General features: G+C 35.8%; 1 protein-coding gene across 2 annotated transcripts in view; it reads right to left on the reverse strand.

Annotated features, from left to right (window-relative positions):
• CCSER1 (coiled-coil serine rich protein 1) overlaps nt 1-18,583 on the reverse strand; it is a 1,128,290-nt gene that overhangs the window by 601,445 nt on the left and 508,262 nt on the right. For both annotated transcript variants that reach the window (XM_004590570.2, XM_058667043.1), the window contains exon 8: nt 5,780-5,863. In XM_004590570.2, coding sequence (XP_004590627.2) covers nt 5,780-5,863 — 84 coding nt within the window. The remainder of the gene's footprint in view (nt 1-5,779; nt 5,864-18,583) is intronic.

The raw sequence follows: 18,583 nt of genomic DNA on the forward strand, positions 1-18,583 counted from the left end.
TTCACGTTCTGATTGCCTATACTTACAATATCACAATTCATCTAAGCAGCAGAAATTGGACTTGTGAAAGTTGTTGGACTGGACTATTGTAATAATATGGAGGGGAAATCTAGGGGGGGTGGAGGGAGAATGGGGAAGAAGAGAAGGGAGGTGGAGGGTGGAATGCCTATACCTACAAAAATGTAGCGTGGAAAATTAAAAAAAAAAAGTCTTATTCTCTCCTGGGTTAACAGAAAATATTTGACTAGCAGGAAAAACTTTTGGATTAAGACTGCGCAATCCAAGGTTCTGGGGACAACACTGCTGATGACTACATCTTAGATTTGCAAGAAAGATCCACAGATTGGCTGGCAAAGATTAGTAAGCAACTATTCAACTGGCCAGGCCAGGTCTGCAATTTTTAACTGAGTACAATTCATGGTGTCACAAACACATCTGGCTACTAACATCTTTTTGGATTATATGTTGTCATGAATCAACAGGGGCAGATTTTATTGAAGTTTGGATCATTTATGAGTTAAGTTTTGCAAATCTAGTAGCTGAATACCAGTAATGAATTGAGAAATGAACAAGCCAAACACAGTAGCAGATTAGGAATGAAGAACAAGCAAACTACAAAGGACATACCACATAAGAGCAAGGGGAATGCTGCAGGAGATAATGCTGCCTAATCAATGACAACACAATATTAAAGGTACTTAACAGTGTATGATTTTAAACTCAAGTTGTTTGGGGGAATTAGAAAAAAGTGATTTCTCAACTTGAATATTGATCAGAGTATACAACTATAGTTACTGAAAACCAAATTAGTGAAGTGAAATACAAGATGTAGAAATATCTCAATGAAAGATTGAACTATTCAATACTAAGACAGAAAAATAAAATAAAAGCACAAACTTAGGAGGACATATACAAAAATAATTTAAAAAAACAGTTTTTGGGAGAAACATATAACTGGAGAACAGTATATATGCATATATTTGAATGAATATATATTATATATATATAAATACACACACACACATATATATGATATGATTTATTTAGCTCATAGTACACAGGTAAGATTAATTAATGCTTTCAGTACCTAGTGTAGTATAGAAGATAAACTGATAGCAAGTAGATGGACCACACTGTGAACCTTATCCAAACCACAAATGCTTGGCTTCAGAGTATATTTCTTTTTTTTTTTTGTTCAATCTCTATACCCGATCATATTATACTATTTAGCATCTCAGCAGACATAATAATTTCAAATGATTATTTTAAATTTTTATGATTAACTATAGAGAATATAGATTATAGAAACATAATGATACTTTCCTATCTTAAAATCACTAATGCTTACCAAGAAATGCTGAAAAAATTCAGAAATAATCATTTGAAAATTCATGAAATTGTTTCACAGTGTACAAAGTGCATGTTGTCTTCTTGTGTAAGGAAATAGGAAAATTTTCAAAGTTAGGAAGTACACTCATGTTAGCAATTAATGTATATAATTTATTCAAATAATATCAACATAAAAACTAAGATCAACATTTTTTTGTTTGTACCATATATGCTTTGTGAAATTTACCAACTGAACAGCAGAAAAGTTGAAGCAAAGTAATAGTTCTGAATTCAAAAAATGGAAAGGGAATTATATTTGTTATGTGCATTTGATTCTTGAAAAAAGAAATGCAGCAAAGCCCCTTGATTAGTTGCACCTGTATTAATATTAAATATGCATACAAAGAGCATTTTCTATGAGCTGCAATTGTGATCCCCTCCTCAAACTGACACACATGGCCATAATCCTGAATGAGATGAGTAGGCCCCTCATGCTGGCATTAATATTCTTATAAAAAGGGACAGTACAGAACTTGTTCTCTCTCTCTCCCTCTCCCTCTCCCTCTCTCTCCATCCAGCAAAGAAAGGCCATGTGGGCACACAGTGAGAAGGCAACCATCTGCAACAGGAAGAGAGTTCAAAGAAGAAACCCACCATACTGGTACTGAGATCTCAGATTGCACAGCCTGCAGAATTAAGAGTACTGTTGAAGCCACTCAGTCTTTCTGCTATGGCAGCCTAAGTCGATTAAAGCAGTACATGCAACCCAGGGAAAGTTCTAGTCTTTCAGCAGCATTTTTACTTTTCCACAAGTGTCACTAAGAAGACATTTATGGTATAACACACAGAGAACCCATGAAATATATAACAGGAAAATAAATTATTTCTAAATTGCCAGTAATAAATCAGTTTTATAACAGGGAATATTTAAGCTGGTTTATAAAATGGCTTAGAATTCTTAAATCTCAGTAGGGAAGTATAAGAGTAAAACTTGATCTTCATCTTGCCAAAATATCACAGGTTATTTATTATGTGGAATAGAAATTCTCTACCTGGTCTGGTCAGCCTCCATCACAACTAAGGCTATCCAGGCATGGCTACAACACCAGTGGGGCTCATGTGAGCTAGATCAGGGAAAAGCCAGGTTGGGATGACTGTTCCGACTGGTGCAAGCAAAAATTACAGTGGATGAGGGTTGGTTGAGCTCTGCCACAGCATCAGCTGGCAGAGGCTGGCACTGGGGGCCAATTCTGTTAAGTTAAATGCCAGAACCACCTGGAGAGTGCACGATCCAGAAGTTGGAGTGGCCTAGTAGGGAGATAGTGGGCACCTCCTTCTTGGGTAACCACTCCCACTGGACAGCACTAAAACCAGGACAGGGGCAGAGGTGGCTAGACAGAAACGCACCCCTCAGCATGTGGGTGGGCTGGATAGTAGGGTTGATTGGGTTGAACTAGGCTTCAGTGCCCATTGACATGTACCAGAGCTGAATGGGATGTGGGACAGATTGAACAAGTCTGAGGTACATACTGGAAACCATGGGAACCAGGGTAGAGGCGGGCCTGGTGGGGGTTATAGGGAGTTGCCCCGACTAATCTTCAGCTCCCACTGGTTTGCGTGAGGGCCGAGTATAAAGTGGGCAGGATTGGGCTGGACTGAAACACCCATCGGTTCATGTGGAAGACAAGGTTGGAAACAGAACTGACCCAGTAATTGCAACGACCAGCGTGTGCATAAGCTGATTGGGGTGACAGACTGTGCCAGACCCTGTACTGGCAAGCACACACAAGAATCAGGTCTGGGATCACCTCAGACGAAGTTTCTTTGGGGATCCCTCCAACTGAACTGCTGATTTCAGAAGCCCAACCATGAAGAGACTATGTCAGCCAGTGGATTCTGAAGAGATTCCATCATGATAGGAACAGCGAGATTTGCAGCAATTAATAACTGTTGAACTATCAAAACTGCTTGAGCAGGACCCTCGGAGCGTGCCTCACATCGGGAACCTGGGATGGGAAGGAGACTGGGTGGGGCTTTTCCCTTTGCTTCTCCCCTGACTCCAGATACAGGGGAAAAAAATAATATTAGTGTGGAAAAAAAATTCCAAAACCAAAACGTTTCTTGAACTTAAGAGGTTTGGATCACTCTCTGTAATGAACACCCCTCAGTTTTGCTCCAGACCCTAGTTCAGTGATACTTTTCAAACAAATGTGTCTTCTACCTCCAATTCTAAATCATCACTTACTTATTTAACTTTATTCCTACTTTCATGAGGTAAGCAATTTCAAAAGCTAACATTTCTCCTTTGTTGAAAAATTCTGTGACATAAAATTAAAATGGCACCTGAGAATGAAGCATCCTATTCAGGTAATTCAATTTTCAAAAAAAGGAAGAGCAACACACGTGGGGCTTCCTTGTGTTGAGTCAACCACAGAGGGCTGAGAGGAGAAAAAACGGACACCAATCCCCTTAATTACACTTCTATCCTGTTAATTCTTGGGTCAATAATTTCCTGTCTCATTTCATTGAAGAAATGAAGGGTGATTTCATATATATGTTTTGCATTAAATATGATCATAACCAATGTTAAAGGTGAAAATGCTTCTTTCTGTGTTAACTATCCAAAATGTAACACTCTTTAGTAAAGTTGATGACTAGTTGTTCTTTAAACTGGTCATTTGATCCATTCTTCAATAAATTTTTACATTTGATATTTTCTCAAGATATTTTTCTAAGGCACATAAATAATGTGTACATAATAAATACTTATAGAAATAATTATAAACTTTCATTGTGTAATATATACAACTTATATTTGAATGTATAATTACATATTTATAAAGATATTTACAGCAATGTACACAAGTGCCTTTTGTCATTTAACTAGTTAATGCTATTTGACAGGCAAAGAAACAGAGAAATGGGGAGAAATTTCATATCTGTTTTTTCGTTCCCCGACTGCCCACATCAAATGGGACTGAGTGAGGTCAAAAGTCAAGAGCCAGGAACTCCACGCAGGTGTTTCCTATGGATGACAGAGACTCATTTTGTGAAACCATTATCTGTTGCCTCCCAAGGTGTATATAAGCAAAAAGCTTCAATTAGCAGCAAAGCTGGCACTTAAATCCACGCCCTCTGCTATGGGATGCAGGCATCCAAGGCAGCATTTTAGCTACTACCCTAAATGCCCTAGATGACTGCCAGCTACTGCTACTTCTTCTTCTTCTTCTTCTTATTATTATTATTCTTATTATTATTATTTTAAAGGATTATTTGAAAGACAGTAATAAAGAGAAAGAGAAAAATGAAAGATATAGTCCATCTGCTGGTTCACTCCCTAAATGTCTACAAAGCCAGAACTGGAACAAGCCAACGTCCACAGCCAAGAACTCCATCCAGACAGCCAACCTGGGTAGCGTGGTTACAAGCATTTGGAAACAGGAAACAGAACTGGAAAGAGAGTAGCTGCAATTTGCTTGACATGCTGCATCAGAAAGCCTGCTCCTAAATATTGTTATTTTAGATGGTGTTTATAAACCTAAAATAACAATAATACGCTCATGTAACCAATGTCATCAACCAAATCACAGAACAATGCCTAAGAGTCAGAAACATGACCATGCATATCGGTTATCAATCTCTCTCTCTCTGCCTCCACCCTTCTTTACGAAGTAATAAAATAAATATGCCCACATCCTGAAAACATATTGTATGATTTCACATTGAGTAATTTACACTTATCAATAACAAATGATTCATTAGGTTAATAAATCTTTGGTATGTTTACGACAACAATAACAATCCTGGGATCTTTGGTAACATTAGTAAGCATTGTGGTTCATACTATATGATTTTACTTCCAGTTATAGCAGGATGAAGTGAGAGTATGAATCATGCACTATCAAAGTATGATGTGCTCCTACCTTCAAGATTTTTGATAGATACAACTTAACTGTGCAAACCTAGATTCAGTGATATTTTTATGGAATTATATATAATCCTTAGACACATTCAAAAATATTCAAAGCTTTCATTGCTGTAGGAATAGAAAATTGATAATTAGACTAAATGACTACAACCTTATAAACAGCTAATAATACAGTTAGTAAATAATAGTTTAGGACTAGGCATTTGACCTTGCAGCTAAGATGCTTGTACCCTACTTTAATTATCTAGGTTCAAGTGCTTGCTTGAGCTCTTTTCTCCAGTTTCATGCTCATAAATGTCCTGTGAGGCAGAAAGTCACGTCTCAAATACTTGGGTCCCTGCCATGCTTGGGACTTCTGATTTCAACCTGGCACAGCCCTGGCTCAGCAAATGGCAGGTCTATGTATTTGTTGCTATTGTTGTTGCCTCTCTCTCTCTCTCAGAAACAACAAATAATAACATTTTATAACAATAAACCTACAGAGAAAGTGTACTCTGTAGGCCAAATATTGCTATCACTTACCAGCTCTTCCTGAAGTTGAGAGATAAGTTCATCCCTCTCTTTCAGCTGCAACTTGAGCATCGAGCATTCATCTTTCATTATATCCTATGAAAACATCAAAGAGATGGTATAATAGGTTTAGGCCTTTCACTTTGCTCGTGATAAGACAAATCAGCTTCACACAATGGGAAATAATTACATCTGACTAATGAAACTCAAATTTTATCCACAGTAAGATATTTTTGCATAATGTGTTCTACGTTGCAAGGAAAAAAAAACATGTTAATGTATTAAAATGCCATTGTGCTATATATGAGTGTATATGTTTATTTTCCTATTTTTCTCATAGTTGTTTTAACTTCTTCACATTTTTTTTATTGCCTAAGATGGACAGCAGGGAGTCTTCTTAGACTACTTCCCCCATGGATACACTTTCAGTGGGATTAAAAATTATATCTTCTAAAACACATGCTCTGCCTACCATTAGTCTGCTATAATTTAATACTAATTTACAAACCAATAACCATGCTACAACAGTCCTCTTGCAGACTGTCCATGTAGTATTTATCCCATTCACTACAGTTGAACCTTTAGGCATTCGGTCTCATTCTGCACATACAACCAGCTATGTCTCTTTGAACACAATTTATTCACATCACAGCCTGTGCAATTCTCTAATAATTCTCTCAATACAACTACTTGATCCAGAATTATGTATGTCCCAAGCCCCAGCCCACAGATACAATGCAGCGCTGACTGCACATACACTCAGCACTAACTCCCACACATTTTAACTCAACACTCATGGCAACCACTTTGACCTGAGACATCACCTCTCCTTGCATCCTCCACTGTTTTCCTATTTCCTAAAATAATAGTGAGGAAGTCATCATAGGCTCTTAGCTTCTACTTCATACCAATGGCTTTCGACTTTATGTCCATAATATCTTTTTGACTTGTTCCTCTCCAATCCAAATTGACTGATTATAAATACTCATCTTACTTGAATTTCTACAACTGTCTTAAAAGTCATGTTCCCTATCTCTGAATCGCTTTCAAGAGCTTTTTTACTCATGCTTAGCTGGAGCAGTTCCTTCCTAGTTTAGTATTTAGTAATTTTCAGCAAAAAAAAAAAAAAGTCAAAACATTTTAATAGAATGCATCATGCTTTTAACAATCCATGACTTGCCTATTTCTGGGGCCTCCAAGTTTTTTTTTTAACTTCTTCAGAACATGATTTCACTTCAACACAACAGAAATGTGTGTTTCTTCTTGCTCAGTACACAGATGTGGATTTCTCTGTCTCAATCCATCCCCTCTACCCTCTTCAGAATCTTATGCCCTGAAACACACTGCAGAATCACTATTGTCCCCCTGGGAGTTTACCTTGGTTGATTGACTTATCAACCCTTTGGGTGATGACAGCTCAACAGTATTCAAAACACACATCACTTCATGTAACTTCAATTTTTCTTGCTGGCTTTCCAACCTCACTGAACTTATTTCCCTCCAACTCAAGCACACATATTTTATTTCATCAGCATATTATTGATGTGTATGAGATGCTCAAACCCATTTTTCTTCATAAAAATTATCAAAACAGCATAAATATTAAGAAAATATTCACTTTCTGCAAAATATTTTATCCTTATTTATGTTAGAAAAGAATAGTACTTGATTATTTTAGTTCTCATGATGTGAATACTGACTTTTTAATACCAGTACAGAATATTCAATTTCAGTGAATTAATTATCTGCTGAGTTAGCCCATTTTCTTCCCAAAATCATAAGTTTAATGCACCAAGTTTAAACTAATTCTTTTTTTTCCTTTCAAATTCTTTTTATTAGACCAGTGTCTTTCTGGTACAAAACAAAACATAGACATAACACCAGCCAAAATTTTAAACTCAGTTTGTCTGGTATCAAATCCTACCTACTTGGGAGTATTTCCTGCTAAAAGCAGCATTTCTAAAATATTTCTACTCCCTTTACTATTTAAAACTTGCAAACTTCCAAGAATCAGAAAGGAGTCCTGCACCATTCACTTCATCTTTCAAAAAGTTTAGGAAAGACTATTCCTACTTTTTGCTAGTACTAGCAAAAGTATTAATGCATAAAACAATTATAACAGAAATATTAGAAAACCATTCATGTATCATAACAATGGTGAGAAGCTTAATATAACTGGACATGTAGACACAAATATAAGTGGATTCGAATAAAAGTGGAATCCCAAGGTTAGACTATCTAAAAGGGTAAACAATTTCTGAGGATTGGTGATTCTCAAATGGAAAATTCCACCATACAAATTTCCCTATAGAGTGGTAAAACGGTAAGGTAGGTTTTTTGTTTTGTTTTGTTTTGTTTTGTTTTGTTTATTATTAATTACATTGCATTATGTGACAGTTTCATAGGCTCAGGGATTCCCCCAACCCCTCCCCAGGCCCTTCCCCCATGGTGGATTCTTCCACCTTGTTGCAGTATTACAGTTCAAATTCAATCGAGATTTTTTCTTTGCAAACATATACCAAGCAGAGTCCATCATCTTATTGTCCAGATGAATTGAACAGTTTCTTGAGGGGACCATTTCTGGTCTGAAGGTAGAGCTGGCAGAATATCATCCCAATCAATTAAGAGCCCCAACATAACATCAACAACAATTTACAACATTATGGAATTGACATGGTTTTGAGTAACCAGTATGTTAAAAAAAATGTAAGTTCTTAAACACATCCTATGATTAGCTCATTGACATTTCAATTTTAGTTTATATACAGAACCGGCTGCTATACCCCTTAAAATGGCTATAGGGTACTATTCAGCTGTCTCGTGTCTATTTTCATTTTTAAACTAATTCTTTTAACATTTATCTTCAAAAGCTTCAACTTGCTCTATATGGCAAAAGGAAAATAAGCACATTTAGAAACCTATAATCAAGTGTAGTGTTTAAGATTTACGTATTTTTCTATTTGAAAGGCAGTTTCTTACGAAGAGAGAATGAGAAACAGAGAAAAGTTCTTCCATCCATGGGTTCACTTCCCAAATGGCCAAAATGACTAAAGCTGAGCAAAGCTAATCTGAAATGGGACCCAGGAGCTTCTTTCCAGCTTCTCATGTGGGTGCAAGGGCCCAAATCCTTGTGGCACCCTGTGCTGCTCCCTAGGCCATAAGCAGAGAACTGGAATAGGAATTGGAGCTAACCGAGTAAGAACTCTATATGCAATGCCATGATTGCCAATGGAAGATAAAGTTTCCACATCACCACCCCAGCCTAACAACCACGTTTCTTATCATAAGTTTCTTGAAACTGCAAATTGGTAGTAGCCATGTGGCTCTGTGTTAGTCATTTAAACCTCTTTGCACTATACAGAAATGTTTACAGAGGTCAATGATGACACCAGAACTGAAAACTACTGGGTGACAAAATTCTTTCATATTAATACTTATATTTGCAAACTCCTTCCTTATTATCTCAATAAAGAAATTTCAATTTTCCTCATGAAATAAAATACTGTTACATTTGGATCTCCAGAAATCAAATACAGAGATGGAGTTAAAAGATATAAATTTATTGGAGTAGCGAAACAGGAAGAAATGTGTCAAGAAATGTGTCAAGAAATGAAAAGGCACTGAGATCCAACAGAGAACAGGACTGTGATTCATACTGTCAGCTACAGGAGATGCTCCTGAGTCCAAATGGCCTTTGGCTTTTCATGTTGAGTGAAAGTGGGTAGGCACCCGTACCATGGCCCTGTCCTGCCATTGTGTGAATAGCAGTGACAGAGAAACACGGTTCCAATGCCACAGCCTCTCTCCGCTGCTGCTTCAGATGATCCACTGATGAGTCTGGTTTCTGCTGGAAAATTTGGGTGGCTCGCTAAGGAGCCAACAGCTGGAAGTGACCAACGGGTCGCCAGTCTTCAGAGCAGAACAGGGAGCCATTTACTGAACTGAGATCTGACACACAGCTAAAAATGACCTCAATTGTTTTGTAGTCATTAATCACAAACAATATTTCTCTTAATTAACATCTTACTAATTGATTTTAAATGGACACTTGTGACTACTGAGAAATATAATGAACCACAGTCTTCTAAAGATATGCTAACTTTAAAAATTCTGATTTTATTTCTAGGAACATTTGTTCAAGATTTTATTCTCTCATAGATCTAAGTCAAGTATATGCTAATTTGAGTACATCAATTAGGTTTATTTATGGAATGACATGTTAAATATCAGAAGATAATGTATAAAAATCTTCTCTATGAATGGCTATAAATGAATCACAATGACCCAGAGCGTTGTACTGTTTCTATATAAACATGTGGCACCATGTTCATAACTGTCTAATATCGAAAAATGAAAGATGATGGACAACATTAATCTTCAGAGTAAGGCAACTAGCAATATTCACTCAATATTCCCATTATATTTGCAATGTTCTAGACTACATTTGACAGAATGATATAATAAAATATAAATCATGGTTATGTGTAGAATTATCAAAATCATAATATTCTTAGGTTGAAATAAGGCTATTCCATTAACCTGTAGGCTAATGTAACCAGTTTAATTTGGGGCTTTTTAAAATGCACATTATTTACAGATAGAAAAACAATTTAATAATTATGTCATTTTCTCTTTCTTATTCAAGAATAATTAATTCTTAGGAATAAAATTAATAGTGCTATCTCCTAATTCAATACTTATTCACAATTATGGAATTCAGTATAATGGATTACAAGATGACTTTCCATCTTTTGCTGCCACTCACCATGAAAGGTGAACCCTAATGTTCCTCTACTCCTTAGGTCTGCACTGGCCTTACTGATTTGTATGATCAACATTACATGATGGAAGTAACTGCATGTCTCTCAGGGTTAAGGCCTTTGTATCCACTGTCACCACTTACAATGTTCCCTCTCAGGTTATCCTTCCTGGAAAGAAATCAGAAGCTGTGCAGAGAGAGAAACGCACAGTTGAAAACAACACATGAGATGGTGCAAACACACTTAACTATGAGTGATCAGGCCCCATTATGAGCTATCTTGAACATTCAGGGGGAACTTCAGGTGACTCCTACATCAGGAAACAACTCATTCCACGAGACTGAAAAACCCAATGCTGGAACTGCCTCACTGACTTGTTCCCAAAGGATAGATTCACAAAATTCTGAATAAAACAGAACTGTGATTTTAAGGATGATTGATTAGATAGGACCAGAAAACACTGGGAAACTCCTCATCATTATAGTAAACTATAACTTACATGTGTTTTCTGACTTTGCTCAATCTGTTATTTGGGCATCTATAATTAATTTTGAAAAATCCCTGAATACCATTACTTCAAAAATATCTTGTTATATTGTCATATTCTTTGTTATTCAGGTATAGTCATATTACATCAATTTCTGTGAAATTATCACAGAACTTTTGGATATTCTTTTTATTTCATCTACACATGAAAGCCAAACACAATATACTGAGTAATAATATAAGGTAAAGCAGTCTAAGATTTCAGGCTTATCTCACTAAATGTTAACATGATCAAGATTTTCTGTAGCCACAGATGCCAGAAGATTCAAATTCCTCTTTTGTCCTTATTTATGTTTCCAATGCTGTTTTTGAAGTATTGAACAATTCCTTTTCAGAGTCTGCCTTGTAGCTCTTTTAGCTACAAACTACTATTACAAGACTTATGTCCTATAAGGTATTGGTAATGAATTGGAGAGAGAAACCTTTCAAACTCTGCGCCCCAGACTGCTGTACTTCACAATGCTTCCTTAGTTTGAAGCTGACACATAAGATGAACTGTCACACTTTATTTCACCCTCTGCCACTGGATGACACACAAAGGTTAGAGAGGTCTGGCATTGAGTAAGTGTCATTTCTACTGGAAGAGATAAGGCTTTGTCTGGTAAAGTCTTTGCTCCTGTAGAGTGAGCCTGCATCATAGAGAAGAGTCTGGAAATAATTCAAATGGCTACATTTTCCTCTAGCAGAAGTCCTTGGTTATTCACTGTGAGAATCTTGGTAAGATGCTATCCAGACCACTTGGGCAGAACTCTTAGAATATGTACACATATCAACACATTCTGGGTTGACAGGAGTGGGCAGTTCCTCGTCCCTGGGTACTGGGACGTTTGGAAAGTTGTCAGTGGTTTCACCCTTTGTCTCTACCCTTCCCCCAGAAAAAAAAAAAAAAGAAGAAATAGCAAATTTGGAAAAAATGAGTTCACCCAATGTTCCCTAAAACTCTATCCTTCCCACCCGATAAATCATGTAATCATTATAAAAAATGAAATTAAATTTAACAAAAGATTCTTATAGGTAAGACTCATGAAAGTATGCAGGCTTCCTTCCCTGCATACTCACCCTTGAGTCACTTACCATTTTTTGCTAATTCTGGGTAATTTATATCTAATGACTATGGAAGTTTTTTTGTTTTGTTTTGTTTTCAGAAAATTTTAGACATTTCACAGTGCTGAAACCATTTAGGAGAATGCAATAGAAATGTTCATGATTTAATTTTCTTATCATATTAGGCATTTAAGATACTGCTTTATTTTTCAATAGAAATCTATCATTGTTCCTTCCTTTCACAAATAAATTGAAATACAAAATAGAAATACGAAAGATAAGTGACTTGCTGAACTCAAACATAAAAGTTATCAAAAGAGCTAAAAGACTGTCAATATTTCAATAACAAACAGTGTGATTTCACGGAGACAACAGCTATAGAAAAAATGAGAAAAATGCAAAAACTTTCATTTTCCTTAATCCCCAAACCCAAGACTGTGTAACAAAGATGTTTTTAATAGAGCATAGAAAATTCACACACGAAACACTCCATCGTTTTTAGCCTTACAATGAAAACATGTAATTTATTTTTATATTTCATATTTTACCAGAAAAAGCCTTCGTAAGTTTAACTTCAAGTCAAACAAGAGAAAACAACTCACTCAGTTCCCTGTAATTAAATTTGGTTTTACAGAAACCCTATGAGCTAGACAGTATTACAGAGCTGAAATTTTATAGAATATGGTTCAGAGAAGCTGCACTAAACAGTTACATTGATATGACTAAAGGGTTACACATGTATATCTGAGGAATGACTTGTTCTGGGAGCCCAACACAATACTTGTGCTTTTAGGAAACCGAAAGTATTATGGAGAATTCTCTGTCAGAGATCTGCAGGATTCAGGTTTTCTTGAAGATCTCACATACAGAAACACAAAATTTCTTCATCTCAGTGAATTTGGGTTAGCTTACCAAGGACATTAGGCTATCCTGGCTATCTGTCAAACTAACTGGACCTTCCTGACTTGTCATTAGTTTAAGAGAATCAATTGAATAAATGGCCACTAGTAGGGCAATGTCTCCTTCCCTCTTTTCCTTTCTGACAAAGTTAACTGATTAGGAAAAGGCTTTGCTTAAATGCCTCTCATCTTCTGATGAAATATTATAGATAATGCTAGTCTCCTTAAACCCTCAACTTCATTTGACATTTGTTAGGCAAAATGTCCACAATTCTACAGGGCATGAAAACATACAATAAAAGTAAAATACATTGTACTGCTGCTATTTCAACCTTTTACTTGGATTAATTGGAGGGTTGTTAGTGATCCTGAAATATTCTTGGGATAATATGAATTGGAGGCATAAAAGGACACAGATACTTATTTTTGCAGTTGGGGATCCCAGTACATATCCCTTTTGGAATAGGAGAACACAAAAGTTACTGAGATGCATCCTCACTGACAGGTATACGAGCCAGACTTCCTTATTACAACAGACTATAAAGCTTAACTAAAAACGGAAGTTGCAGAAAGTCAAGTCCTGTGGGCATCTGTTTCTATACTTCTGACAGTAAATCAAAAGACATCCACTTTTAGAAGTGGATAAACCAAGGAAAGTTTCTTATCATGTAATGACAAAGTGAGGGGTAATTTGTGCCAGATTCAGTTAACTCACTAGCACAATCACAACAACAAAGACCGGATGCATATACCATCTGCTTTATTCTATCATTAATGACTGACATTGCATTTCAGGTGACCCTTGAAACTAAGACAAACGGAGAATCAAAAATTATGCTCAGTCAACTCTGCTTGCTAGGGGGAGGTAATTTAGTTGTATAAGTGTCTTGTACTTCCAATGCAGAATCTTTCCTCTGGTCTGCTGGCTAATATTAGGTCACATGATGAAGCCCCTATCATAATTTTCGGCTGGTGATACAATGTCACGAACAGCTATTTGCATAAGGATGGGATCTATGAGATGTCTGCTACAGAATCAGATCTGTTAAAAACATCGACATAACTTTTGCAGGTGTGGGGGACCTTTCCTCCGGCAAGGGTTATATGGATATAAATATGGTAATGTATAAAGTGACTCATGGGTTACAAAAGATTATAAACTTTAAAATTAGTGTGCTACTGATACATTGAATTTTGAATCTCAGCTGCAGTTGCATTGATAGAGAAAGACTGTGATCCTGGAGACTTTGTATAGGTCAAAGGTCAAATGCTTCCCACCACTAAAGGCTAGCATTGGCTTGCACTGATAGATCTTTCATGGTTTAGACAGCTTTCACTTACAGTATTCAAGATAAGTGAAAGGAAAATACTGGATATTGAATAAAGGATTTAGAATGCAACAACAAATAAGGCCTCAGTTAGCTCAGGGCAAAGACTTTTTAAAATATGATGAGTGTTATATAAGAGGACTATTACAGTCTAGAGAAATCAAAACTGGTGTTTTTGATGAACTAAAGCTGAGATCTGAAAGATGAGCATGATCTTGATTGATCTTGATATGGCCAAGAAGGAGGAAAACACACCAGAACTAATGCAATCATACGCATGAAATGGAACCCAGTAGGCTCAGAGAATTAGAAAGGTATTTAGTATAGATAAAACAAAACGTGACAGAATGGCACTTGAAGAAGCTGCAAAAAAAAGTCATATCATTTGTGACAGACTTTATCTTAAAGATGCAAGGAGTGAATAAAGTAGTAAAGAGTTCCTGAGATAACATTTCCAGATAATAAATCTGGAAAGCAGATGGACAGGGAAAGAACAGGCCAGCACAGAAGTGAGCAATAGAACATCCCAGATAAGAAGTTATTAAATATTAGAAGAAGAAAATAACAGTATATTTATTTGGTCAGATAATTTGCCCCTAATTTATAGATATTTGTCGTAAGCAGTCTAAAAAATTGAACAAGTAATCCATGAAATAACATTTGTCAGGATAGTATTAGATCTTATTTTTTTTTTTTAGTACCTCATAGCAAGTTAATGCAATGTAAGAGTTTATTTGAAGTCAACACATGGAGGCTTTATGTAAACCCATTTAAAGTCAATCCTTTGGGCAGTGGGTTAAGCCAGCACTTGTGATACAAGCATCCCAAATCAGAGTGCCCCATTTAGCTTCTGATCCAACTTTTTCCTCATTTGTCTGGGGAAGAAGTAAATGAAAGCTCAAGTATTTGGGTTTCCGCCACCCCATGGGAGACCAGGATGGAAGACCTAGTTTTGTTTAGTCAGGTGTCTGTCCAGAGAGTAACCAGTAACACATGAGATCTCTCATTCTCCCATGGCCTTTCAAATGAATGAGTAAATCATTGTAAAAAGTCAACCAATAAGCTGTGGCCCTTATTTCTGAGGAATCAGGAATCTTGAGGGATGTAGGTTTTGCTCTCAGCTTAACCATGAATCACACTTGGGGTTCTCTTGCCATCCTGCAAAACACTGCTCCATCCACAAACATGTAGCAGGAAACAAGAGCACATACAATCTCTTGGGTGTTAGTTTAGGGAATGATAGATTTTGTTTTTTAATAAACTCATGAATTGGTTTGGTTTAGCTTTCTGTAAGAGTGCATTTCCAATAATATGCTGCCATTTAATGGAAAATACAGTAACAATAAATTTTGCTTCTTAGAGATTTTCACAGCAAGGCTTACTTGCAATCAACCAACAAGAGATACATCTACTCATGCACTCATGCACATCCTATTTTCAAATTAATCTCCTCCAATATACTTTTCAAATGCCTGAACTGTGTTTTCCTCTATTCAGGGGCTTATGAACACAGGGATACAGAATAAATCTTTTCCCTATCACAGTCTTCCAATTGCCCCTGGCCTGTAAAATATAGATTCAACAAATTAGCTTTTGTTAAAACCTGAATTTTCTATTTCTTGCAGTAGCAAGTGTAAGAAACACAGTGTTCAATATAACTTGAGTCAGACTGTTATCAGGCAAAAATAATGATTATGTTTTGAACAACTATAAGGAAATAGTGAAACAGATGTATTCAGTAGTGAGGTAGTGAAATGTTTTTTTTTAATCCCCCCAGATATTAAGTCAAAGGAATTATATTTGAAGGAAAAAACCATTACAAATTGGATCAGCGAATATGCATTTCATTTTAACTGCATGTCAGGCTCTCTGGACATGTTATTTCATTAAACCTGATGGTAGTACTGAGTTAGGAATTTGTATTTTATGATTAAGCACTAAGAAAGTAATTCTTTAATGAAACTGATATTTCCAACAGCTACGAGAAATATCATTGGGTCTGCTTATTCTAATATCTAACAATTTTATAACACAATTAAAAACATTGCTAAATATTTTAAATATATTTAAATTTATACAATTCTATTGAGTAGATACTATACATACTAATATATATATATATATATATATATATATATATATATATATATATATATATATTCTAAAAAAAATAAACCTGAGTTTAAATCTCTTCCAAATTCACAGTTAACTATCTGAGTAAATGAGTGTGCTTGAATTCATAAATTCTGACATCAAAACAGACTTTAAATTCCATGATCAATAACAGAAATGCTGAGAAACCAATAGCAGAAAGTTAAACAGAGTATGGGAATAGGACATGTTTGGTAAGAGACCATAAAATCCAACAGGTTTTGTTTGGAGGCAATTTTAAAAGTTGTTTGATGTCTAGCACAGATTTGTCAAATAATTAGTTATTAATACCCGATTCATTCAACAAACACTGAGTGCCTACCTTGTGCTAGACACTAGTTATAAAAAGAATGAGCTGACAAGTGAGTCTATTATCAAAACTTGTTCAATGTACTGCAGAGCTAGTTTTTTTAAAAGTACTATTAATTAGTTCTACTAATTAGAACAGGTCTTTTTCAAAGAGAGTTTCTAAAGCAAGGTCAGTTGGAAGTTGAGAATATCCCCTAATGCTTTTATATAATTTTTTCTTATCCTTAGGGTAACTTTTAAGAAAGGCATTTTTCTCAAACAAGCAGATTTATATTTTAAATTATTCTGTTGAGTAACAGCTGTAATGATTCTTAGCAACTAATAGGTAACCTACCTGTCTTGTCCAAAATATGAGCTTTTACACTACTAAGAAACATATCAAGAATTCATGGGATAAATTTTTCTTCTTCATTCCAGGAGGACTTAACTGGAATTAGAACTTTAAGACACTGTGTTAGATGCTGTGAGAATTTCTTTCACAATGGAGATGAATTCCAGCGTCAGAAACAATGGAAACTGACTGCTGCAATTATAGAGGACTGCAGATGGACAGAACTATGCCCAGCGACAGGCTTCCTAAGCTAAACCCACCCAAGGTGTCATACTTAGCAACTAAACCTTAACACCTTTGCTTTGCAAAATCCCCTATGCAAAATATACAATTGCTTCTCATGAAAATAGTAGGTTAAAATTCATCAATGGATAAAATACTTGAATATGACAATTCTAGAAGTCAGAATTTGTCTTTTGACATTTTTGCTGCCGTACACCTACAGTGCTGGCATCTTACAAGGGGACTATTTCAGGCCTAGCAGAAATAATTCCAGTTCCACTCCTTGCTGCTCCAATTCCATTTCAGCCACATGCTGATGAACCTACAGAAAATGTGGAGAATGGTGCAAGTACTTGGTTCCCTGCAACCAAGTAAACAAACAAACAACAACAAAAAAAACAACTTGAAAGAAATTCCTGGCTTCTGGCTTTGGACCAGCTCAGTTCTGGCCATTGCAGTCACTTGGGGAGGGAACAAGCAGATGGAAAATTTATCTCTTTATCTCTCTTTCTCTCCCTGCAACTCAGCCATTCAAGTAAAATAAATATATGATTTTGTAGATGTGTCTGCCTATTAAAATCTCCACAATTCATTTTTAAAGGAAAACTACATGTTATATCATAATGGTAATTTACTTCAGAAAAGAAAGCATCAATTTTAAATAACCAACTTACATAACACAAACTAAAATACTTTTCTCTCATTACATATTAATATCCTTAGGTCAAAAGCGTCTCTCCCCGCAGAAACAACTGTATTTAGTAATCTTATCTATTTCAGTGTAAATTTAGGTTTAGAACAATGCATTGACATTGCAAAAATATTTGCAACTTAGTAAAATAATAATTCTTGTTTTATTAACAGGCACTGAATAAAACTGGAGAAGAGTTAAAAAAGTCATTATGTTTTTACAATTTAAGCAGATACTCTAACCCCGTCTGAAGAGAAAAAATGCTGTGTTTTTATCATTTTATCACGGTACTCAATCCATCATTTCATGTAAGCTCTAGAAGAACACCCAAGCACGTTCATTTAATTTTGGTCTTTGAGGTACTGTAAAGTTATTATTTCACCATGAATCACTTTCCTCTTACTAAATCAATTAGAAGTGAACTCAGATAGAAAACATTCCTGTCAATAATAATCTGGAAGGGTTTAGACATTATATCCAATTTCCAATTTTTAAACTTACATGACAAATTCTTTGATTTTATGACAGTCGTCCA

The sequence above is a fragment of the Ochotona princeps genome, chromosome 7, assembly GCF_030435755.1.
Source record: "Ochotona princeps isolate mOchPri1 chromosome 7, mOchPri1.hap1, whole genome shotgun sequence".
Taxonomy (NCBI): Eukaryota; Metazoa; Chordata; class Mammalia; order Lagomorpha; family Ochotonidae; genus Ochotona; species Ochotona princeps.